The 25,818-nt window shown below is 45.5% G+C and overlaps 2 protein-coding genes across 2 annotated transcripts in view; one reads left to right on the top strand and one right to left on the bottom strand.

Annotated features, from left to right (window-relative positions):
• Positions 1 to 20,988, top strand: part of CNGA1 (cyclic nucleotide gated channel subunit alpha 1) — a 44,305-nt gene extending 23,317 nt beyond the window's left edge. The window contains exon 5 of the mRNA XM_073583470.1: positions 17,595 to 20,988. Within this exon, the coding sequence (XP_073439571.1) occupies positions 17,595 to 19,003 (1,409 nt within the window). The 3' untranslated portion in view covers positions 19,004 to 20,988. The remainder of the gene's footprint in view (positions 1 to 17,594) is intronic.
• On the bottom strand, positions 9,081 to 13,669 carry LOC141096706 (uncharacterized). Its single transcript, XM_073583415.1, has 2 exons — positions 13,528 to 13,669; positions 9,081 to 10,994 (listed from the first exon to the last, which is right to left on the bottom strand). Exons 1-2 carry the CDS (start codon positions 13,667 to 13,669, stop codon positions 10,033 to 10,035), a joined length of 1,104 nt encoding a protein of 367 aa, XP_073439516.1. The 3' UTR covers positions 9,081 to 10,032.
• Positions 20,989 to 25,818: the final 4,830 nt, after the last annotated feature.

Here is a 25,818-nt window from a genome sequence, read left to right as displayed (position 1 = left end):
AGGAATATGATCCTGGCTGCAGCATTCAAGACAGATTGGGAGGGGAGGGTTTAGTAAGAGGGAGACCGATTAGAAGAGTTACAATAGTCAAGACGAGAATGAATAAGAGAAACAGTAAGAGTTTTTGCAGAGTCAAAAGTAAGAAAGGGTTGAATTCTAGAAATGTTTTTGAGGTGCAGATGACAAGAGCGAGCCAGTGATCGAATGTGGGGGGGCAAAGGAAAGCTCGGAGTCAAGTATGACCCCAAGACACCGGGCATGTTGCTGGGGAGTAATAGTGGAACCACACACAGAAATGGCAATGTCGGGTATAGGTACATTAGTAGAGGGAGGAAACACAAGGAGTTCAGTCTTTGACAGGTTCAATTTCAGATATAGTGAGGACATGATGTTACACAGCGTTTAGACAATCGCCGGTGTTTTCTAGAAAGGCTGGCGTGATGTCAGGAGAAGAAGCGTATAATTGGGTGTCATCAGCATAGAGATGGAACTGGAAACCAAATCTACTGATTGTTTGACCAATAGGGGCAGTGTACAAGGAGAAGAGGAGGGGGCCTAGAACCGATCCTTGAGGAAACCCAACAGTAAGGGGAAGGTGAGAGGAGGAGGAACCGGCAAAAGATACAGTAAAGGAGCGGTCAGAGAGATAGGAGGAGAACCAGGAGAGAATGGTGTCCTTGAGGCCAATGGAACGGAGCATAGTGAGAAGGAGCTGATGATCCACAGTGTCGAATGCTGCAGAGAGATCCAAGAGAATTAGCATGGAGTAATGACCATTTGATTTAGCTGTTAGTAGATCATTAGAGACTTTAGTGAGGGCAGTTTCAGTAGTGTGTAAAGAGCGGAAACCGGATTGGAGAGGGTCGAGAAGAGAGTTATCAAAGAGATAGCGGATAAGATGGGAGTGGACCAGGTGTTCCAGGAGTTTAGAGATGAAGGGAAGATTAGAGACAGGTCTATAGTTAGTGGCACAGTTTTGGTCGAGGGATGGTTTTTTAAGTAGTGGATGTATGATGGCATGCTTAAATGAGGAAGGAGAGATACCAGAAGAGAGAGAGAGGTTAAATATTTTAGTTAGGTGAGGGGTGACTGCAGGGGAAAGGGACTGGAGGAGATGTGACGGAAATGAGTCACTGGTGCAAGTGGTTGGGCGAGAAGATGCAAGGAGCCTGCTTACTTCTTCTGTGACTGGTTCAAAATCAGAGAGTGAGCTAGATGCAGTGGGGGAGGGAGGACGGTGCATGGTATGAGGTGATTGAGAGATAATTTCCTGTCGAATCTGGTCAATTTTTTCTTTAAAGTAATTGGCCAGATCGTCAGCTCAGAGCTCCATGGTTGGGGCCTGTACTCTTGGGTTGAGTAGAGAATGAAAAATGTCAAAGAGACGTTTCAGGTTATTGGACAGTGAGGTGATGAGGGTGTTAAAATAGGTTTGTTTGGAGAGGTGAAGGGCAGTGTTGTATGTTCTAAGCATAAACTTATAATGGATGAAATCTTTGTGTAGACTGGATTTTCTCCACAGACGTTCGGCACACCTGGAGTACCACTGCAGGAAATGTGTTTGCAGGGTGTGCCAGGGTTGTCGCCGGCTGTGTTGTGGTGTTCTATTTATAGGGGGTGCAAATTCATCCAGGGCACTTTGAAGTGTTTCATTGTAATGCTTCAATGCAGAATCAGGACATGAGAGGGAGGAGATAGGGGCCAATGAAGACTGCAAGTTCTTCATAAGTTTCTGGGTGTTAATGGCCTGTATGTTTCTATAAGTATGGACAGTGGGGGTGACCTGAGTAGCCTCGCAGTTCTCGATAGAGAATGAAGTAAGATTGTGGTCAGAGAGCGGGAGAGGGGAGTTTGCAAAATCATCCACTGCACAAAGCCGAGAGAAGACCAAGTCGAGGGAGTTTCCATCTTCATGCGTTGGAGAATTAGTAAGCTGCAAAAGGCCAAACGAGGAGGTTAGAGATAAAAAGTGAGTAGCAGATGGGGAGAGGGGAAGAGCAATGGGGATGTTGAAATCTCCCATGATGAGGGTAGGGATGTCACAGGAGAGAAAATGTGGAAGCCAAGTGGCAAAATGATCCAGGAACTGATGGGAGGGGCTGGGAGGACGATATACCACCGCCATTCGCATGGAGAAGGGGGTGTAGGGTCTGACGGCATGGACCTCAAAAGAAAGGAAGACTAGTGAGGGTAGTTGAGGGATAACCAGAAAGGTACATTTTGGTGATAGGAGCAGACCAACGCCTCCACCTGCTCTATTGTCTGATCTTGGGGTATGAGAGAAGTGTAGTCCACCATATGAAAGAGCAGCAGCAGCGGTAGTGTCTGACTGCTGGATCCAGGTTTCAGTAAGAGCCAGGAGGTTAAGAGAGTTAGAAAGGAAAAAGTCATGAGTGAAGGAAAATTTGTTACACACTGAGCGAGAATTCCAAAGGGCACAATTAAGAGAGACAGATGGCATGCAGGGAATATTAATAAGATTAGAGGGGTTTCTGAGTGTAGCAGTTTGGGGGTTTGACTTTCTATACCATGGGGGACCAGGGTTGAGAGCAATGTCTCCTGCGACTAGAAGAAGGAGGATAAAAAGAGTGAGCAGATGGTTAAGTGATTTGTGAGAGCGTCTCTTATGTTGAATGGTGGGACTGACTGGATCTGTGCAATTTAACAATGTGAAAAGAGCGTGAGTGCTATACATAGGAGAGAAAAGGAGCGAGGGGCCGATATGGATGGATTATACGACAGTCTGTCTTTGCAATAAGATGTAAAGTAGGTTAAGGAGTTAAAACAGGCCATAAAGACTTTTCCCGCTTGTGTGGTGACTGCCCCAATGCATGTTTTGATGCAGACTCTTCACACTGTGCAATTAATTTTTAACTATGTCCGTTCAATTTATGTTTGAACAAAGAATATTTTTGTTTTTTACACTTTTATTTCTTGGCACATTTTAGGTATGTAGGATTTGCATTTTATTTTGGTGCAGAGCTTTTCCTAACTTATTCATTTCATGTTATAATATTGGTACATCTAGACTTTCAGTACACAGTACATTGGGCTTCTTTTTGTTTGTATATACTGTCTGATTAATCCTATCTATAGAAGATACAATTAGTCATACAAAAATTGTAAGCCTGGTTTCACTCATCAGTCATTCATACTCTGTACAATAATTGGCCATGGGTCTCTGGAACAAAATCCATCAGTCTCATAGGCACATATGAAGCTGTTGAGTTCTAAACAAGAGACCTGCCATCAGTCCAGACATCGCATTCCGTACTCAGACCCTAAATGTCGAATGTATGGAGCCAGTATAAGGCCGCTTTCACACGTTCAGTATTTGGTCAGTATTTTACATCAGCATTTGTAAGCCAAAACCAGGAGTGGGTGAAAAATACAGACGTGGTGACGTGTTTCTATTATAGTTTTCCTCAAATTATTCCACTCCTGGTTTTGGCTTACCAATACTGATGTAAAATACTGACTAAATACTCAACGTGTGAACGTGACCTTAGGGTGACTTCAGAAGTGGCAGAGTGGTTGAAGATTTTTAGTGCAGGTTCTGCAGCATAGATCTGCCATAATTTGCAATACATTATATCTGGATGGGATTCTAAAATATCCACATGGAATTCACTGCATGCATATTATTTTGCAGAAATAATGTGAAACCTCACAGTGGATTTGGAACTTTGCAATGAAGTTTGTTTCAATTGTTTAAATCTGGCTCTAACGTGCTCTTAAGAAGGCCCCGTTACACATAATGTCCCAGCGATCCCACCAACGATCCGACATGGAAGGGATCGCTGGGACATCGTTAGACAGCCCCTCCAGCGATCAGGACCAGCGAGCAAGCTGGTTTCCAATGTAAACAGCGGGTATCTAAGAACCGCACGGCTCTTGGATACCAGCTGTTTATCCTAGATACCAGCGTGGTATCTAGGGTAAGCAGCGGGTACCCAAGAACCGTGCGGCTCTTAGTTACCCGATGTTTATGTTGGAAACCAGCATCGCTGATCTCTTGCTGCCACACGCAGCGATGCGCGCTGGCCAGCGGGAGACCAACTATCAAAAAATGGCCCAGGACGATCCTGCACGATCAGCGATACCCGGCAGGGGGGCCGGTCGCTGATCCCCGTCACACACAGCGATGTCGCTGGAAAGATGCATCACAAAATCAGCCATCTCGCTGTGTGTGATGGGGCCCTTAGATTTTTACTACCGTCCAGCAAGCACAGACACAATGAGAAGACAATCATTAATGTTGACAATAGCATGAAACCAATAAAGCATGATTTCCTTTCTTTAGTTTTTTTTTTTTTTTTGCTGAAATAATTTTGAAGACCCCAAATTTACAAATGACAACATTTAGGACACTTGTGCTAAATATTAATTTGGTTTTGATTATTGTTAGAAATAAAGAAGTAAAATTAACATCAGGAGAACCTATTAGGGGTATATTTAAGTACAATTTTGTTAATGGGTAAACTTGCTACCTATATTTCCACACTAGCAATGCAGATTATTATGTTCACATTTAAAAGTTCACAGTTTATTAATTTCCATAAACACAGACAGTATAAAAACCCATAGCGATCACCTGGTTCATGGATTATATATAAAATAAATACGAATTCCCTGTATATCTTGAATTATCTTTAAAGAAGCACTCCCTATTTGACTCCCTAAACCTGTGTAAATGTTAGTGTAATGCAGTGTGCGTGTGTTAATATACTCATCTACAGCTGTCTTCTCCAGTGTCGCTCTGCTCCTCTTTTCGGTGACGTCATCGTTCTTCAGACTCTCATGGCCACACTGCGCTCTGTGTGACCTGACTTTTACAATCTAAGCCTATGAAGCGTCAGAACAAGGCCCCATAGTCTTACATGGTAAAACAGACTTCCAGCTCACATATAGAACGTTATGTGATCCAGAGAGTCTGAATTGCCAACACATAGCTCAGAAGAGGAGCACAACGGTGATCGGTGAGTATATTAACAAATATTGTCTTCAAAGAATCGAGAGGACTAGAACTTTAGTGCCATCTATTGGGGGTGGTAATACTAAAAGGCAATATCGACTTTTTAGGAGTCTTGCCATATGACTAAGGCTGGTTTCACATTAGCGTTGAAACAACGCTGCGCACTGCGTCGGTAAGCCCCGCCCCGATCCGGCTCCCTGCCCGCCCCATCCGGGATCACCGCCTACTATCGCATTTGCATGCATGCGATCAGCGTACCCTATCTTTAGCATAGGGTGCGCAGATCATGCGCTGCCAGTGTGAAAGTAGCGTGCTGCGCACTTTTGACGGTGCGCCGTGCGCGCCGAAATGCAACATGCTGCATTTCGGCGCGCATGGCGCACCGTCAAAAGTGTGCAGCACGCTACTTTCACACTGGCAGCGCATGATCTGTGCACCCTATGCTAAAGATAGGGTGCGCAGATCGCATGCGTGCAAATGCGATAGTAGGCGGTGATCCCGGATGGGGCGGGCAGGGAGCCGAATCAGGGCGGGGCTTACCGACGCAGCGCGCAGCGTTGTTTCAACGCTAATGTGAAACCAGCCTTAGGATAAAAAGCCAAAGCGGAAACTCCATTTACAAACAAGTGTTTTGGGGTGTGTGCCCCTCTTCAGTGAAAAGCAGCTGGTTTGACTAAGCTAGGTGAGAGGCTTCTGATGTGGTCTTAGTGGAAACATTTCTCGTTATGGAGGGTGCCAAGTCGGTATAGGGAGACTTATAGGTTATGCAATGCCCCTCTGGGTATTTAAATATGCAAATATCCTCTTCGATTGGAACTCTAGTGCCTCCTATTGGAAGTAGAAATCCAAAAAGGCAATATTGACAGTTTAACTAGCCTTGCAACATGACAGGATATATTAACACCGTAACACTACACTAACATTTATAAAGGTTTATTTAATAATAATAATTAACGGGTTTCTTTCAGTGTTTGTAAGTATAACTGTTTGACAGAACCTGGTGGTTGTAACCAAAATTGTTGTTGGAGAAAAGAACCATTACCCTAATCTCCCCCAAACTAATGTCACTGAGCAATAGGGATAAGCAATTAGTCAAATGAATTTGTCGCTGGAGGTCAGATTGTACCAAAATCAAGCAGTTGATTTTAGTTCTGCTCCCGGCAGTGCTCTTTATCTTTGGTGGAGCCAGCATTATAGGAAGAAGAGCGCTGCAGAACACCATGATTGAAAGGAACAGCTGAAACCTGAGCAGGAGCTGTGCAGGAATAGCAAGGAGGAGAAGCTGTTCCTTCACAGGGAAGCTGGGTGACACAAGAGAGAACGGTCAGGAAGTGAACTGTGCCAAAGCTGTGGTCTCTAGGTCACAGGTACTGCTTCTAATAAACCCCTAACAGCCAGAGTACAGCTTGAAAGGCTGTTTAAAGAAGTTGCCCACTACTTTAGCACAGGATAGGTCATCAATGTCTGATCGGTCGGGGTCCGACACCCGGCACCTCCACCGATAAGCTGTTATTGATGTTGGCGGAAGCGAACTGCCGGAAGTACTCATTAGCAGAGCTGGCGGTCTTCTGAGAGTGGCCGAGGCTTGGTACTACACATCCGCATCCTATTCAAATCAATAGGAGGGGGATATGCAGTAGCCTGCAGTGGCCACTGTGAGAAGACAGCCAGGTCCGCAAATGAGTGTCTCCGGCCGCCGCCAACACCGATAACACCTGTTTGACGGGAACAGGGGGTGCCGGGTCTTATATAAGGAAGGAAAGGTTAAAAAATGCTAAAGTAGTGGACAACCTCTTTAAGTGTCAGAAGAGTAGCAAATAAGCAGTTGTTGCATCTTCATAAAAACTAAAAGCTTCTCTGCCCCCTGCATTTTCTGTTCTTCAGAGTTATCAGGAACTCTGGTTTCCCTTCTGAGTGTAAGGTTGCGTTCACACGTCGCGTTTTTTTCACGTTTTAGCAGCGGTTTTTAACGTGCGATTTTGCCGCGAAAACGCAAAAAAACAGCATCCCATGCAATCCTATGGGATTCCGCAATGCTGTACTAATGCTGCGGATTTTCCCGCGGCGGAATAGCATCGCGGTAAAATACGGAGCATGCTCATTATTTTGCGGAATCGCGGCAATTCCGCCCACATAGGGATGCATTGTTCTGCTTACTTTCCGCATGTGGCTTTGCCCACCTTGAGAAAAGTAAGCAGAACATTTGAGGATGGTACCCACGGTCCGGAGGAGAGGAAACTGTCCTCCGGGCTGTGGGTACCATATCCCTGTAAAAAAATAGAATTAAAATAAAAAAACGGGTTGTATTCACCTTCCGCGCAGCATCCCCAGGCTTCAGCGATACACGCGGCAGGTCCCGTTCCCAGTAATGCATTGCGATAATGACCTTTGCTGACGTCGCTGTGTCGCGATACTGTAGCGGTCTCGCGAGACTGCGATGTCATCAAAGGTCATTGCCGCAATGCCCACTGGGAATGGGACCTGCCGGAGCATCTTGGAGGCCTGGGGACGCTGTGCGGGACGCTGGAAGGTGAATATAAACCGATTTTTTTATTATTATTTTTAACATTTGATCTTTTTACTACTGATGCTGCATAGGCAGCCTCAATAGTAAAAAGTTGGTCACACTAGTCAAACACTGTGCTTGACAAGTGTGACCAACCTGTCAATCAGTTCTCCAAGTGATGCTACAGATCGATGGAAAACGCTAGCATTCTGCAAGCTAATTATGCTTGCAAATCCTAGTTTTTCCACGGGAAAATAGCGGGAATTTAAAATGCGATTTTCCCGCGGAATGGAATTCTGGAATTATCGTGGTAACTTCCGCGGGAGTTACGCTACATGTGAACTTAGCCTAAGAGGGAAACCTATTTCTCCCCTTTTGGATCCAGTATTTTGTCCTGTGCTGAAGAGGAGTTAAAAGTTAACCTCTCATACTGTATGTGCAACCTTCTGTGTTTGGTCCCCTCTGTTCTCTGCCCTCCATAAACTGCAGTAAAGATGGTTTCTAACCCCTTTCCTGCCTATTCCCTCTCTCTCTCTCTGTGTGACCCCTTCATCAACATCCCCCCCTCACAAAAAAGGTACTGTAATGTCATGACAATGGGTATTCGCGATGCCTATAGAATCCCCCATCTGCTTTATGATTGCCGAACCCATTAAATGATGACTCGCACACCTTTATTGGATAAATTGGCCACAGCAGCCTTTTATTAACATTTTAACAAAACATTTACAAAACAATGTTCCCAAAGGAGGGGCGGTCCTCGAGGCCCTAAAATTGTAACTGCCACAGGTCAATGACCCTATAAACCTTGTCCCCAGTACGAGTCCTGCCTCTAGCCGTGAAGTACCAGCTCAGAGACCCTAATAGACTCAACCGGACAATATCCTCCCGAAATACCCGCGTATTTCCGCTTCCATTCCTCAGTGTGACCATTATGTTCTATTCCACATTAATCCGCCCAAGGGGGAGTCCAGGACCTTACAGATCCCCCCTCCTCCAAACCGCCGTTTCCTGGCACCACCAACCTCGAGGACCACTCCCGCCACGCCGAGCTGCCATGACAAATACACAGAAATGCAAAACATTTGTTAGGAAATCAGAATTCTTAGCCCACTATACACCCCATATCTATGGATCCTGTAGACAATTCCACCATAACCACAAACACGGGCGGGTGGGTGGGAGCTTGTTCCTACTGTAATGGGGCACCTAAAATGGTTGCCCCACTAAGATGGTGACCCCCTCTTATAGTCCCCCCCGCCTCCCTCCTGTGCCCCTCCTACCCCTCCAAAGCCTCGTCCCCTTGTTATTATTCAAACATTTAACCCTTTCTTTACATGTCACCTTCCTATAGTTCCCCTCAACCCTGTCATGTCGTCCTCCCTTTGATGGCCTGCGGCCCAGTACGGCCTCACTTGACAATGGGTATTCGCGATGCCTATAGAATCCCCCATCTGCTTTATGATTGCCGAACCCATTAAATGATGACTCGCACACCATTATTGGATAAATTGGCCACAGCAGCCTTTTATTAACATTTTAACAAAACATTTACAAAACAATGTTCCCAAAGGAGGGGCGGTCCTCGAGGCCCTAAAATTGTAACTGTCACAGGTCAATGACCCCATAAACCTTGTCCCCAGTACGAGTCCTGCCTCTAGCCGTGAAGCACCAGCTCAGAGACCCTAATAGATTCAACCGGACAATATCCTCCCGAAATACCGCTTATTTCCGCTTCCATTCCTCAGTGTGACCATTATGTTCTGCTCCACATTAATCCGCCCAAGGGGGAGTCCAGGACCTTACAGATTCCCCCCCCTCCAAACCGCCGTTTCCTGGCACTACCAACCTCGAGGACCACTCCCGCCACGCCACCAACGCAAATGTTCTGACCCCTCAAACATTTGTGTCCCGCCACACATTTAAGCCTTTCTCTATGCCCTCTTGGATTGCCAAACACCATAAGTCCAATCCCATCGCATTCAGATGAATCCCATCCTTCCTCCAATAATCCCCTTCCCCGATTCCAAATCCATGTGGCGCACCACTATTGCCCCATTCCTTGCCATAAAATGGGACACTGTGCGATTAACCTTTATCCTAGCCTTATTCACCCCTCGGACCGATCTCGCCCCGCGCCACACCTTCCTGGGGACGATGTCCGACCAGACCACCAAAAGCTTGGGAAACATGGACCACAGCCTCAACATGTCAAACTCAATATCCCTTATTAGATCCCTGCATGGACGCTTCCCCAAATCGTTACCCCCTAAATGGATTAGCAGCACCTCTGGAACTCGATCTAGGCGAACGAACCTATGAAACTCAGGTAATAGCTGCTTCCACACCATGCCCCGTTTACCGATCCATCTCAAGATTGCTAAAGTCCTTGGCACACCAAGCTGCCTCCCATCCGGACGGACGTCAGCTCTCAACGCTGCCCAGAATACAAAAGAGTGACCCATTATCCACACGAGCAGCTGTCCCGACTCTGAAACAAATAAGAAAACAAAACACCATAACCACAATAAGTAGACCTTGTGGCCAAACACTAAACCAAATTAGGTCGTACATATGAACGAAACCTCACCGATTCCCACCGACCAATCCTCCTTACCATGTCCTCACCCAATCCCCTCCTTGCGGCCTCCGTAGCCGCCCCAATCCGAAATGAGTGACCACTGTATTCCCTTGCTGGCAAGCCCCCTCTTTCCAAACACCGCCTGAATATCGTTACGAATTGAAAGCGAGACAGGAATGAACCATTTCCATGAACCAACAACGGGTCTGTAAACGATCTCCCTCCTGTTCCGAAAATCCTCATGCAACTCACAGGGCATAACGGAGACCCGCTCACCTCACAAAGTACCACCCTACAACCCTTACCATCCCTATCCGTCTTAGAAAACCGCAGAGTTATTTCCAACCGATCCCCAAACACGTCCACATCTTGTCTAAGCAGCCCCCCTTTTTTAAAACGGGAAGGACTCACCAATTCCCCCAACCGAAATGCCCCGAAGAACGCCAAAGAAAATGCCAATTTAAACAAGACAACCTCCTCCAGCGAGGCACATACATCTTTCAGATGCTCGCCTAATACTAACAGTACCTCATAAGATACCGGACGCCTCCTGTCCGAAACCCTCCAGTTTCTCCTCCATCCCTTTACTGCTTGCAAAACCAAAAATGACTTAGTTAGGTCGCGCAACCCCCTAAACTTAAAACCAAAAGCCAATCCTGACAAAAAATTATTAAGCTTCGGAACCGACCAACCCGATTCCCAACTATGACCCAATAATAACAGTAATTTGCTCTCATCTTCCAAGCCCCCATCTAACTTTAGCTTCCAATCTTCCCAAACCCGCCAAGTTTTGGAATAATGAGACCATGTTCCCGCTGCCAGCGACCTGTAAAACAATTCTCTTACTGCCCTGACAGAAGGCTCCATAATTCCTCCGGGCAGACCAACCCCGCGGATTCCGCTTGAGGCGCCAGTTCCCGAAATTGATCCCACTGCGAACAAAAAAGAGCTTCAAGAATAGGATACCTTACTGTAGGTTGGGACTCGGCCACAACCCAGAGGTTGCAACTCAAACCCACCCACACCAAGTGCTGCAAAATCTTGACAATGATCTGATCGGGGGATGACAATGAATTTATGGTCTTTACCGCTCCCAACGACTCGCAATGGAAACAAATTTTTTTGTTGCATACCAACTTTCCCCATAATGATAGAGCCACCACCACCGTGAAGATCTCACACACGACCTGATTGGCCATCAACTCCGTTGGCCATCGTTCCACCAACCACATACCGCAGAAAAATAAGCAAAAACCTTGATTACCGGTTGAAATTAGCATACCCAGTGAGTCAGCCGACACCACTGGTTCCATCCAAATCGACTTCCCGTTGTAAGATTCCAAAAAAAGCGCCCAAACTCTGAGGTCAGCTTTTAACTCCCTTCTCAGCCGTATAAAATGCGACGGCGATGTAATCCCAACCGTAGCCAAAGAAAGCCTCCTGCAAAAGGCTCTCCCCATTGGCATAATCCGACAAGCAAAGTTAAGCTTGCCAAGCAGCGATTGAACCTCTCTCAACGTTGCCTTCTTCAAACCACACATCCGGTTTACCGCAGCCCTCATATCCAAAACCTTATCCTCTGGGATCCTACATTCCATAGCAACGGAATCAATCTCGATACCCAAGAAACTCAGTGATGTGACTGGGCCTACGGTTTTTTCCGTTGCCAATGGGACTCCAAATTTTTTTGCCACGCTCTCCATTGTGTGAAGCAAAACAGAACACGCATTCGACTGCGCCGAACCCATAAACAAAAAGTCGTCCAAGTAATGAATACAGGAGCCAAGGCCGGACACTTCCTTAACCACCCATTCCAAAAATGTGCTAAACATTTCAAAATACGCACATGACAACGAACACCCCATCGGCAAACAACGATCAACATAAAACCCCCCGTTCCAAAAACACCCCAACAAGTGCATGCTGTCCGGGTGAACCGGAAGCAAGCGAAAAGCCGCTTCAATGTCCGTCTTTGCCAACTGGGCTCCCTGGCCGCATTCCCTGACCCAATTCAACGCCAAATCAAATGATGTGTATGAAACCGAACACATCAGCGGGTCGATCCCATCATTAACTGACAAACCCTTTGGGAATAAGAGATGATGTATCAACCTGAACTTTTTTGGCACTACCCCCAATGGTGAAACTCTCAAGTTAACCGCTGGCGGGGATCCAAATGGCCCGGCCATCCTCCCCAAGGCTACCTCTTTATTCAACTTTTCTGTGACCACTTCAGGGAATTCTCTGGCCGACTTCAAATTCTTGGCTGACAACTTCACCTCAACATCAACAAAGGGGATCCGAAACCCGTCCCAAAAACCATCACGTAACAAAACCGCTGCCTCTTTATCCGGGTACTCATTTAGATACTGCACCGTCTCTGACAGGCGCACTGGAGTCACCTCTTTTTTCAAATCCGTCAGACCCTCTTTGTTTCCCACCCCTAAAGCACTTTGCCGCCCCGTGGCTGCCTCCACATGAAGAACACTCATGTTTGAACTTACATTTTGTCCCGAATTTACAAACGCCGTCGTTAAAGGAGAAGCACAGTCCCTTTGGCAATGCCACAGAGTGCCCTGACTGCCCCGAACCCCCGATGCCCCCAGAAAAAAGCTGTGTTCCCTGTCCTGATTTGACTGGAGCCGTTACTCTCATCCATAGTGCTATATCCTTGTGGTCCCAGCGGATACTAGGTCTAACTGCCTTCCGCTGGCGGAATTGTTCATCATACCTAAGCCAACCTTGACCCCCATACACTCTGTAAGCCTCCCCAATGGCATCCATGTAACAAAAAAGGGATGAACAATTTTCCGGTGACTTCTCCCCAATTACACTAGCTAGTATAGCAAATGCCTGCAACCAATTTGAGAATGTTCGGGGGATGAGCCGAAACCTCCTCTTTTCCTCATCCTCTTTTTTAGAATCATCCCTCCGAACCCTGTCCAAGTTAAAGCGATCCAATGGGAGCAACGAAAAAATTTCCACGTACTCCCCCTTCCAAATCCTTTCCATAACCTCCTGCTTCAAGTGCGCCCCTAAAGGCCCTTCGAAACAAACGTATACCTCCCCTTTCGCAGCGTCATCTAAGCGCACAGCGTCATCTTTTTCCTTCTCACCCCCCTCGCCTATCGCCCCTCTTCCCACTGACTCGACCCCCACCAGTACCTCCCGCACCTCAGCGCCTGGTATTGGCCCTAATGAACCCGGCGGCCCGTTACTCCCTGATAATGGACCCGTAGAAACTCTGCTCTCCAGTAACTCCCTATCCCTCGTTGGCCCTAGCCAAGCTGACAGCGGCGACGGCTCCCCCAGACCTCTCCCCGCATCCCATGATCTAACCAATTCTCTCAGACCTTGAAACAAACAACCCCATGCCGGCACTAGCTCCCCCCGCAGACAACTCCCCACGCGCATTCACATCAGAGGCTAATGACGGCTGCAAGTAATTAACGGAGTTCCTCTCACCTAGCTGCCTGGGTGCTGTGTTCCCAGCGGCCGTCGATCCGGGGTCCTGATGTCCTTGGTCCACGCCTGACGATCTTCTGCCCATGGCAATAGCTTCCGGCGGAGCTCCATGCAGCCGGCCAGGTGTGACCGCTGCGTCCATCGTGGGCGTCAGACGCTGACTTGACCCATCCTGTCTTCCTGACAGTGCTGGGCAATTAGTATGCTGTCCATGGGCCATGGGACCCACCACCCCCCTCCCAGCTGCAGCACCCCCCCCTTCATGCTGGAAACCCCCTTGATACCCCGCACCCCCACCCTCTCCACCATCCCACTCAGGCATAAGGCTTTGTCTATCTCCCAGAATCACTGCAGCAGTAGCAGCAGCAGCCATATGGTGGGCGGGTGTAGCACTCTGCCACTCACCAGCAGCTCTGTGTTGTTGATCATGTAAAGCTGCAGTCCTCTCAGTCAGCCGTGCAGCCTGGTGCACGCTGGATTGTCCTGCTGGCTCAGCGCTCCCTTCCCCCAGCGCAGCCGTCCCCTCGTTCAGCCGTGCAGCCTGGTGCACACTGGGTGGTCTTGCTCTCTCTGCTCTCCTGTCCCCGTGCGCAGCTGCTGTGTGGGCGGATCCTCCCCTCCTGCTCCTGGGTGAAGGCACCGTGGAACCCGGCCCCCGTGCTCCCTGACGATTCTGCCGAGCTGCACCCTTTCCTTGCTGGGCACCAGCCGCACCATCTCCAGGTTCCCCAGCGGCCATAGACGAATGTGTGGAGGGGGAAGCCAACACCTCCCCCTGCTGCAGGTCCCGCCTCGACACAGGATTCCTCCCAGCTCTCAGTCCCCGTGTCCTAGGCCTGCGGCACGAGGCACCAGCTGGAGGGTCCCCGGAGGGGCTCCTAACACGGCGCCGGACCCGGGGGGTTACCTCTGGGCTGAGGCGCTCCGGAGGCCTGGCTCTCCGAGGCCGTTGCCCGTCGCCCTGACTTTGTGGATGAGTGGTCCCCCCTTCCTGCAACAGGCCCTGTAGTGATGCCTGCAGCCATCCTGCGCCCCTGGAGCTCGCAGCCGTTCTCAGCTGCTGAAGGATCGCTTCGACGTCCATGATTTAAGGTAGGATCTGAGCTTGTTCCTACTGTAATGGGGTACCTAAAATGGTTGCCCCACTAAGATGGTGACCCCCTCTTATAGTCCCCCCCGCCTCCCTCCTGTGCCCCTCCTACCCCTCCAAAGCCTCGTCCCCTTGTTATTATTCAAACATTTAACCCTTTCTTTACATGTCACCTTCCTATAGTTCCCCTCAACCCTGTCATGTCGTCCTCCCTTTGATGGCCTGCGGCCCAGTACGGCCTCACTACATGATCAGTATAGTCATCCAGTTACAAGGTGGAGTAAATCATATTCTATCATTTACTCCACTTTCCGGCCTAGATTATAGTAAATTTGATTCTGTGGATGGATACACCCTCCTAGTAAGCTTGAGTCACAAAACAAAAAATATCAAAATTTTATTACATGAAGTCACAAGAAGCAGGATAATTGACTGCAGGAGCAGCCCATGATCGGTCTGAGCCAGAAGAAATCATTGTCGAGCAGAACAGGGAAGTAGCTAGCAACTACCTGCCCGTAAGTTCTTAGTACCATTTGAAGAAAAAAAAATAAATAAACAAAGTCCTGGATAACCCATTTAAGTTTAATAAGACTTAATGATTTAGTCTCAGAGGTGACATATCAGAATATGGAACACGACATCTACCAAAAAGGCTCATGTTTCTTGATAAAATAGTGATTTCAACCAAGGTCTAAAAGATTGTGTGGGGTAGGTTTTCATCACTATTGTCATGCGTATGCAATCCGTATGTCACCCATGTGTCTGTTTTTTACGTCCATATACTGCTTATGTCCATTTTACGTATAAGGAGAAATCTGAGTCCATGCTATGTATTAAAACAAGTCATTTTATTGAGTAGACAAAAAACAACAATTAAAACAAATAGAAAATGGGCAAGGGTAAGGGATGAGAGAAAAACAGTGTCATATTAACCCAGAGTTGAAGAGGCTAGTGACACTACAGGATGGGCCATTTATATCGATACACCTAAATAAAATGTGAATGGTTGGTGACCCAGATCGGCATGCTGAGTTTGCAGAATAGGCAAAACAAAAATTGGAACAGGACCGTCAGTTTACACAGAACATTATGTTCAGTGATGAGGCAAACTTTTTTGGGTGGGCCATTTATATGGATACACCTAAATAAAATGGGAATGGTGACAGTTTTCTTGCATAGAGTGTCTTGCATGGGAATCAGTTGCAATGACCCGGGTACTGCGTTCACCAGACATCAACACAATTTCTATCTGCTCCTCACGTGTTAACCTCTGCGACATGTCAATGGCTGTAAACAAAGAGACTTGAAAATAACTCATGAAAGAATAAAGTTACGTTAAAACCAAGCACACTATTGTTTTTCTTGTGAAATTCTCAATAAGTTTGATGTGTCACATGACCCTCTTCCCATTGGAAAAAATAAAGTTGGAACCAAAATGGCCAACTTCAAAATAGCTGCCATGGTCACCACCCATCTTGAAAAGTTTCCCCCTCCCCCATATACTAATGTGCCAAAAACAGGAAGTTGATATCACCAACCATTCCCATTTTATTTAGGTGTATCCATATAAATGGCCCACCCTGTATATAGAAGTAATGGGCAGTGGGTACTGAAAGTAGGATAAGGACTGATTCTCCAAAAAGAAATCGCAATAAATATCCAGTTGGAGCTTAGAAGAGGACAACACAGATAAGTTCTCTTGAGACCAGCACAGGCTCCATCCCTTAAATTGTCCACAGTCCCACCACTCCCATAACTCCACCCCACATAGAGAATGAAAGGAGCAGAGAGCAGGTGTCTGACTTGCTACACCATAGAATATAATGTCGCCCCCCATATTATATAACACAGCCTCCCCCATAGAATATAATGTGCACTCCATGGTATATAACACAACCGCATAGTATATAGCACAGCACCACATGGTATATAGCACAGCACCACATGGTATATAGCATAGCATCACACGGCATATAGCACAGCATCGCACAGCATCACATGGTATACAGCACAGCACCGTATGGGGTGTACATCCCCCCATGGTATACAGCATAGCACCCCCCACGGCATACAACACAGCACCCCCCATGGTATACAGCACAGCACCCCCCATGGTATACAGCATCGCATGGTATATAACGCAGCCGCATAGTATATAGCACAGCACCACATGTTATATAGCACAGCATCACATGGTATACGGCACAGCACCGCATGGTATACAACACAGCACTCCTCCGTGGTATACAGCACAGCATCCTCCATGGTATACAGCATCGCATGGTATACAGCCCCCCATGGTATTCAGCACAGCATCCCCATGGTATACAGCCCAGCACCCCCATGGTATACAGCATCGCATGGTATATAGCCTCCATAGTATACAGCACAGCACCCCCATGTTATACAGCACCGCATGGCATACAGCCCCCTATGGTATACAGCACAGCACCCCCCATGGTATACAACACCGCATGGTATACAGCACAGCACCCCCCATGGTATACAGCACAGCACCCCCCAAGGTACACAGCACTGCATGGTATACAGCACCCCCTCATGGTATACAGTACCCCCATGGTATACAGCAGCCCCCTATGGTATACAAAGTTTGCACTGACGAGGGGCAGTACCCCGAAACACAGTGTCTGCAAATTGAGATTCTGGCTTGGCTTTTATCCCAAGTCATGTAACAAGGCTCGTTAAAGGGTCGACATTGACTTTTAGGATTGCTACTTCCAATAGGTGGCACTAGAGTTCTAGTCCTCTTACTCTCTGAAGAGACAATTTGCATAATTAGCATATTTCCCAGAGGAGCATTGCGGTTTTAAGTCTCCTCATCTTGACATGCTTAGCATGTTATTCTCCGCAAGGAGAAATGATACTTCTTGGATATTGTATATGGACAGCACACAGATGTTTATTTATGTTCATCTTAGACGTTCTACTTTATTAACACCATTTCTTCTCATTCAAGGCTATTTGGAACAAGGCCTTCTGGTCAGCGATGAAGGAAAACTTAGGGACAAGTATAAAAAGACTTTACAGTTTAAGCTGGATGTGATGTCTATTATACCGACAGATATACTGTATTTTAAATTTGGACTAAACTATCCAGAGCTCAGACTTAATAAATTGCTACGAGTTGCTCGCATGTTTGAGTTTTTCCAACGAACTGAAACAAGGACCAACTACCCCAACATCTTCAGGATTTCTAACCTCATCATGTATATCGTCATCATCATTCACTGGAATGCTTGTGTCTATTATTCCATCTCTAAAGCTATAGGATTTGGACAAGATACATGGGTTTACCCTAACACTTCACACCCCGAATATGGCCGTTTAGCTAGAAAATATGTATATAGTCTTTACTGGTCAACCCTGACTCTAACTACTATTGGGGAAACTCCTCCTCCCATGCAAGATTCTGAGTTTTGGTTTGTTGTTGCCGATTTCTTAGTAGGAGTATTGATTTTCGCTACCATCGTCGGTAATGTCGGATCCATGATTTCAAACATGAATGCTGCCAGAGCAGAGTTCCAGAGTAGGATAGATGCGATTAAACAGTATATGCACTTCCGTAAAGTCAGCAAAGACTTAGAAAAACGAGTGATTAAGTGGTTTGATTATTTGTGGACAAACAAGAAAGCCGTTGATGAAAGAGAAGTGTTGAAGTACCTTCCCGACAAGTTAAGAGCAGAAATTGCCATCAATGTCCATCTAGACACGCTAAAGAAAGTCCAAATCTTTGCAGATTGCGAAGCTGGACTCTTGATTGAACTTGTATTAAAGCTACAACCTCAGGTTTACAGTCCTGGGGATTACATATGTAGGAAAGGAGACATTGGACGAGAAATGTATATCATCAAAGAAGGTAAACTTGCTGTCGTGGCAGATGATGGAATTACACAATTCGTAGTGTTGAGCGATGGCAGCTATTTTGGAGAGATCAGTATTCTAAACATCAAGGGCAGTAAAGCTGGTAATAGAAGAACAGCAAACATTAAGAGTATTGGATATTCTGATCTTTTTTGCTTATCCAAAGATGACTTAATGGAAGCTCTCACTGAATATCCGGATGCTAAGGCCATGCTTGAGGAAAAGGGAAGACAAATTCTAATGAAAGATGGTCTACTAGACATGGACATTGCTAGTGCAGGAGCAGATCCCAAAGACATTGAAGAGAAAGTTGCTCACATGGAAGGTTTAGTTGACAATCTGCAAACAAAATTTGCAAGACTATTGGCAGAATATGACTCTGCACAACAGAAACTTAAAAAGAGGGTGACCCAAATAGAAGAAATGTTAAAGCCTGCACCTGAAGTTGTCGGAACTGTAGAAACAGAGGCACCAAAAGAAGGAGAGCCTCCTCCAAATGAATAATTTGGTGAATGCCCAACTGGCTGAGGGACTTATCATTAAATGATTTCAAATAACCATCACTCATGGTATTAAAGTACAATGGTATAGTGAACAGTCACCAGAGATTTTTGTTCAGTCTTGAATCTGTCCTTCATTTTAATAGTATATTTATGACTGGACAATGCTGGACAAATGGTGTTGAAGAGTTAAAGAACAGTATACAAAAAAGATGAACTTTAAAAAAATATATTTTATGTATAAGAACTTTCTTAAAAGAATAGTTTGCTAAAAAATTAAAATTGAGTAGATCTACAGTATGACATACCCAACAGAATGCCCATCTCAACAACACAAGTTACCATGAACGTTACTCTGCCACTTAGATTGCAAGGCAAGTCCATCAATTTCAACCTTTTCAATTCACTACTAAATTAATTATCATTAGATAAAAATGTAGATCTTTATTAAATGCTAATAATCTAGCATTACTACCACTTTGTGAGGGGTATTTAATAGCTTGACAATTCGAACTGTAAAGAACCCTTTTTCATTTTGATAACGAAAAAGGTTTTCGCCTACGTGTAAATATTCTTTGGTCTTTTGTACAGTTCTTGGAGAGGTCAAATCCTTTGCCAGTTCTTAGTATTAAACATATCTATACATGTTATTAGGATCACCTCTAAGATATTTTTTCTAAGCTGGACAAGCCCGACATATTAATTTAATAATGTTTTCACCTTTTAACCTTTTCCAGCTACCATAAAACCTATTTTTACATTGCACAGCCCAGAGCAGAATACTATATTTGTTCTCACAAGTTTTTAAACACTCAATATTATATTTGCTTCTTGTGGCTGCTGCTTGATATTGAGTACTGCTGCTCAGCATACTTGTATCTAGAATACCCAAGTACTAGTCTTGTTTTGCTATCTCACTTGTAATTAATTTCATTTATATGCAAAATAGCATTGCTTTGACCTATGATTATAGTGGCTGAGGTGCGTTCTTTAACATATAATGATAAATTTATTAATGGTTAACCATTTATGAGCGTTTAAACCGTGTGTCGGGGACACTGTTCAAAGAATTCTGGCAACTGTTAATAGGGCTTTAACAGAAAGGCTTAGCACAAGGCACTCAGTCTATGAGATCACAGGGGTTATCCTGGTCTTTATCTTTCCATGGCTCTGGATTTACACAGGGAACCCTAGGTTGGAGCCACAGAGTCAGCTTCTACAGTAGAGAAAGCTGGCAGTAAGAAGTTTAGTTGAGGACACATTGGAAAGTAAGCAGGTGGTCAAATAAGCTAAGGTAAAAAAAATGGGTCGATCAAAAAAGCACAACAGCAGAAATAGCACTAAGATGTGAACAAGAGAAAGAGCTCTATTAACTGACACTGGGAGTCAAAGGTTCAGAAGTTTAAATAGAAGACAGTCCCACCCATGACTTACAGAAAGGAGTAAATCACAACAAGCCAGGTATTAGTCCCATAGCTCCCCGACTGAGCAGCATCAGAAGTCCCAGGAATTAAACAAGACTGCCACGTTACACGTTACTTACCTACGACACTTAGCAAAGGTGAGGTGCTGCACTGTGACCAATATGGAAACAGAGGGCCTGGATGTAACAAACACATTTCCTATGCATTTGTTAAAATACAGATGAAGTGGACAATCCACAAAGGTGTACATAAAATCTATTTTACAAGTGATGACAAAAATGAGCTGAGAGCTATGCCATAGCAATCTTCACTATTATTTTGCAATCTGCTATGTAAATTGAAATTACTTAAATTAGTCAAATGGAAAATAATGGGTAACATTAACTTGCACCTGATCATAGAAGGACCATACTTAATGATATGTATACTACCAGGCATCTACTTAGGAATACTGTACATTTTATTATGCTTTGGGTTTACTGAAAAAAAAATGCATTTTTATGAATAAAATGTTATTTGTCAAACACTGTAAAATATGTACAAATAAAGTGAATTTGTATTTTGACACTGATACATTAATGTGCTCATCATTAGATTTCAAAAGACTACTTCACCAAGTTGTTAAAATGTATTAAAGTGTTGTTACTTATCCATGTTCAACCTCTGTTCCATTCTGTCTATGGCACTGCCAGAAGTAGCTGAGCACTGTATTTGGAAATCCCATAGACAATAAATGGAGCAGAGACAGATAATGCACATCTCTGCTCCATTCAGTATGAGGCTGCAGAGCCTTATTCTAGAGATCATTGATGGTACTAGTTGAACCCCCAGCACTCAGCAAGTTACGCACTATCGTATGAATAGAAAATAACTTGTTTTATTTGGGTATAACCCTTTAGATAAAACATATCGGAGCTGATAAAAGTAAGAAAAGAATCAATGAGCTCATGCAGGTCCTGTTCTGGTGCCTAGTCCTTCATACCCTGGAAATGTTCACTCAGCTGAGGTAGGTCACTGCTGCAGCCTGTGATTGATCAACTGTATAGTCTATGCTTACACTGCATAAAAATTGGACAGGTCTCGTAAATTTGCCCACTGTGTGCATCTTGTGACAAAGTCACTGGTAAAGTACTGGAGGATAGATATGTGTCACTACGCTTAATGACGTCAGTGATGTAAAACCCTGAATATTTTTCCTCCAGCACACTACGTGCTGTGAAGTTTAAAGGGGTTGTCCGGGCTTTTCACATAATCTCAGTGCATATCTGGGCTGCAGAATGCTGACAATAAGTAATTTACCTTTTGTGGCCAGTTTGCAGGGTTTGCTAGATATCAGCTCTTGCTTGTAAGAAAAACGTCCGGGGGGGTGTGTTCTGGCATTGAAATGAGAACTGGTCGTTTCCTCCTACTCTACTAAAAACATGCCATCTATAGCAACAACCCCACCCTCCATAGCTACAGGCCCTCCCCGACCACATGAAGAAGCCCTCCTCTCACAGTAACAAATCCTCCCCCTCTAGCAGGCTCAGTGCAGAGAGCAGACCACCCAGCTGCTCCTCTCCCAGACACACGCTGAACAGTGATCTATGGAAAGTGAAACTAGTGAGGAGGAAATGACCAGTTCTCATTTCAATGCCAGAACACACACCCCCCGGATGTTTTTCTTACAAGCAAGAGATCATATCTTGGTAACCGTGCAGACTGGCCACAGAAGGTAAATTACTTATTGTCAACATTCTGCAGCTCAGATATGCACTGAGATTATGTGAAAAGCCCGGACAACCCCTTTAACCCCTTAAGCCCCAAGGGTGGTTTGCACGTTCATGACCGGGCCAATTTTTACAATTCTGATCACTGTCCCTTTATGAGGTTAAAACTCTGAAACACTTCCATGGATCCTGGTGATTCTGACATTGTTTTCTCGTGACATATTGTACTTCATGTTAGTGGTAAAATTTCATTCATATAACTTGCGTTTATTTGTGAAAAAAACGGAAATTTGGCGAAAATTTCGCAATTTTCCAAATTTGAATTTCTATGCCCTTAAATCACAGAGATACGGCACACAAACAACTTAATAAATAACATTTCCCACATGTTTACTTGACATCAGCACAATTTTGGAACCAAAATTTTTTTTTGTTAGGAAGTTATAAGGGTTAAAAGTTGACCAGCGATTTCTCATTTTTGCAACACCATTTTATTTTTACGGACCACATCACATTTGAAGCCACTTTGAGGGGTCTATATGATAGAAAATACCCAAAAGTGACAACATTCTAAAAATTGCACCCCTTAAGGTGCTCAAAACCACATTCAAGAAGTTTATTAACCCTTCAGGTGCGTCACATGAATTTTTTGAATATTTAAAAAAAAAATGAACATTTAACTTTTTTTCACAAAAAAATTACTTCAGGTTCAATTTTTTTTTATTTTACCAATATAACAGGAGAAATTGGACTGCAAAAGTTATTGTGCAATTTGTCCTGAGTATGCTGATACCTGATATGTGGGGGGGAACCACTGTTTCGGCGCATGGCAGACCTCAGAAGGAAAGGAGCGCCATTTGACTTTTTCAATGCAAAATTGGCTGGAATTCAGATCGGATGCCATGTCGCGTTTGGAGAGCCCCTGATGTACCTAAACAGTGGAAACCCCCCACAAATGACCCCATTTTGGAAACTAGACCCCCCGAGGAACTTATCTAGATATGTGGTGAGAACTTTGAACCCACAAGGGCTTCACAGAAGTTTATAACGTACAGTGGTACAATTAAAAAATCATTTTTTCCACAAAAATGATCTTTTCACCCTCAATTCTTATTTTTCCAAGGGTAACAGGACCCTAAAAGATATTGTGCAATTTGTCCTGAGTGTGCTGATACCCCACATGTGGGGGTAAACCACTATTTGGGCGCATGGCAGAGCTCGGAAGGGAAGCAGCGCCATTTGACGTTTTTGGCTGGAATTGAGATCGGACATCGTCGCGATTGGAAAACCCCTGATGTACCAAAACAGTAGAAACCCCCCACAAATGACACCATTTTGGAAACTAGATCCCCCAAGGAACTTATCTAGATGTGTGGTGAGCACTTTGAACCTCCCAGTGCTTCACAGAAGTTTATAACGCCCAGGCATGAAAATAAAAAAAATCGTATTTTTTCCACAAACATGATCTTTTAGTCACCAATTTTTTTATTTTCCCAAGGGTACAAGGAGAAATTGGACCCCAAAAGTTGTTGTCCAATTTGTCCTGAGTACGCTGATACCTCATATGTGGGAGAAAACGACTGTATGGGCACACGTCGGGGCTCAGTAGTGACGTTTTGTAATGCAGACTTTGATGGATTGGTCTGCGGGTGTGTGATAAAACACTCCAGGATCGCCTTTGCTGGGGTCAAAGGTCACGTGCGTTCAGCATGAAACTCAAGCGCACAGCCGGGGTCCGGGTATAACTGACACTGGGTCAGGTTTATTAAAAGGTGCAAGCAATGCATAAAGAAAAAAACAAAACAAATCCTTGCCTGTCCAGCACTAACTAAACAAAGTACAACCTAGTTACCAACTGGCGGGCTTCTCCCATCCAGCCAAACCACAGATGCAGTGGGCACTGCTTTCACTCACGTGCGTCTCTCACACAGACAGGCTCTCTGTGTTCCCAGGCTGAGACACTCACACAACCACCTGGCATCCTTTTATAACCGCCTCCCATTATTCATTAGTAACCAGGTGCGATACTGACCAGTCTAGGCCACATAGGAAAGGTATCTGGGCGAGATATACCTGCCCTCATCCACTATTCCCACATGAGTCTCACATATCCCCCCCCCTCTGCTCAGACCACTCCGGCCGAGCAATGACACCCGCCAAACAGTGCACTCAGGACAGGGCATCTGCATTCCCCATCTGTGCCCCTGGGTGGTGCTCCACCGTAAAAGTGTAGGCCTGCAGGGCAAGGAACCACCGGGTCACCCGGCTATTCCGTTCCTTGTGCATGTGCATCCACTTGAGAGGAGCATGGTCAGTGATCAGCCTGAACTTTCGGCCCACCAGGTAATATTTGAGGGCCTCTAGAGCCCACTTAATGGCTAGGCACTCTTTTTCTACAACTGCATACCTTTGCTCATGTTTATTCAGCTTCCTGCTGAGATAGAGGACTGGGTGTTCCACTCTGTCCCTCACTTGTGAGAGTACGGCCCCGATACCGGTATCAGAGGCATCAGTTTGTACCACAAACTCGCTGCAGAAGTCCAGAGTCACCAGTACGGGTTGAGAGCAAAGTGCCCGTTTTAGGCTATGGAAGGCTTCTTCAGCTGCTAAACTTCATTTAATCATGATGGAGTCTTTTCCTTTTGTAAGATCCGTCAGGGGGGTAGCGATGGCTGCAAAATTGGGTATGAACCGGCGATAATAGCCGGCGATCCCCAGGAAGGCTTGCACCTGCTTCTTGTTGACAGGTTGCGGCCAGTCCTGAACCGCCTCAATCTTATCGAGCTGGGGTTTAACAATACCCCTCCCAATTACATACCCCAAATACTGGGCTTCTTCTAGCCCGATATGACATTTCTTGGGGTTCGCAGTTAGACCTGCCTCCCGCAGGTCGTTAATCACAGCTTGTACTTTCTGGAGATGAGTCTCCCAGTCCAAGCTGTAAATGACAATGTCATCCAAATAGGCCGAAGCGTACTGCCTATGTGGCCTCAGGACTCGATCCATTAGTCTCTGGAAGGTCGCCGGTGCCCAGTGCAGTCCAAACGGCATATACACATACTGAAATAAACCTTCTGACGCAGCAAATGCCGTCTTTTCTCTGGCAGCCTCCGCCAGAGGGATCTGCCAATACCCCTTTGTTAGATCTAGGGTCGTAATATACTGGGCTTTTCCTAACCGATCTATTAACTCGTCGACCCGGGGCATAGGGTAGGCATCAAATTTTGAGACTGCATTCAGTTTCCTGAAGTCATTGCAGAACCGGATGGTGCCGTCCGGTTTAGGAATTAACACAATCGGACTGGACCAAGCACTGTGCGATTCCTCAATGACACCTAACTCTAACATTGCCTTCACTTCTCGGGAAACGGCTTCACGGTGCGCTTCCGGAATTCTGTAGGGTTTCACGTGAACTGTGACCAGGTTCTGTTATGATGTCATGTTTCATTAGCGTAGTCTGCCTTGGTTTTTCTGAGAAAAACTTTGGGTTGTGAAGTAGAAACTGCCTGACCTCAGTCTTTTGCCGCTCCGAGAGAGTCTCTGCAACCCGTACCTCCGGTACGGTATGCGAGCAGACGGGACGGGCCAGCTCCGCTGACAAGGCAGACCGATCTTTCCAGGGTTTTATCAGATTTACATGACAAACCTGTTCAGGTTTCCGTTTACCTGCCTGGTATACTTTGTAG

This window comes from Dendrobates tinctorius, unplaced genomic scaffold, assembly GCF_039654945.1.
Source record: "Dendrobates tinctorius isolate UK_male_01 unplaced genomic scaffold, ASM3965494v1 ptg000079l, whole genome shotgun sequence".
NCBI lineage: Eukaryota > Metazoa > Chordata > Amphibia > Anura > Dendrobatidae > Dendrobates > Dendrobates tinctorius.
This window is presented reverse-complemented; position numbering and strand designations above follow the sequence as displayed.

Excerpts from the sequence above, each read along its gene's own strand:
- LOC141096706 (XM_073583415.1), bottom strand. The coding sequence starts at position 13,669 with ATGGACGCAGCGGTCACACCTGGCCGGCTGCATGGAGCTCCGCCGGAA. Across the intron at positions 10,995-13,527 it reads CACAGCACCCAGGCAGCTAG|TGGGATCAATTTCGGGAACT; the intron begins GTGAGAGGAACT and ends TTTTGTTCGCAG.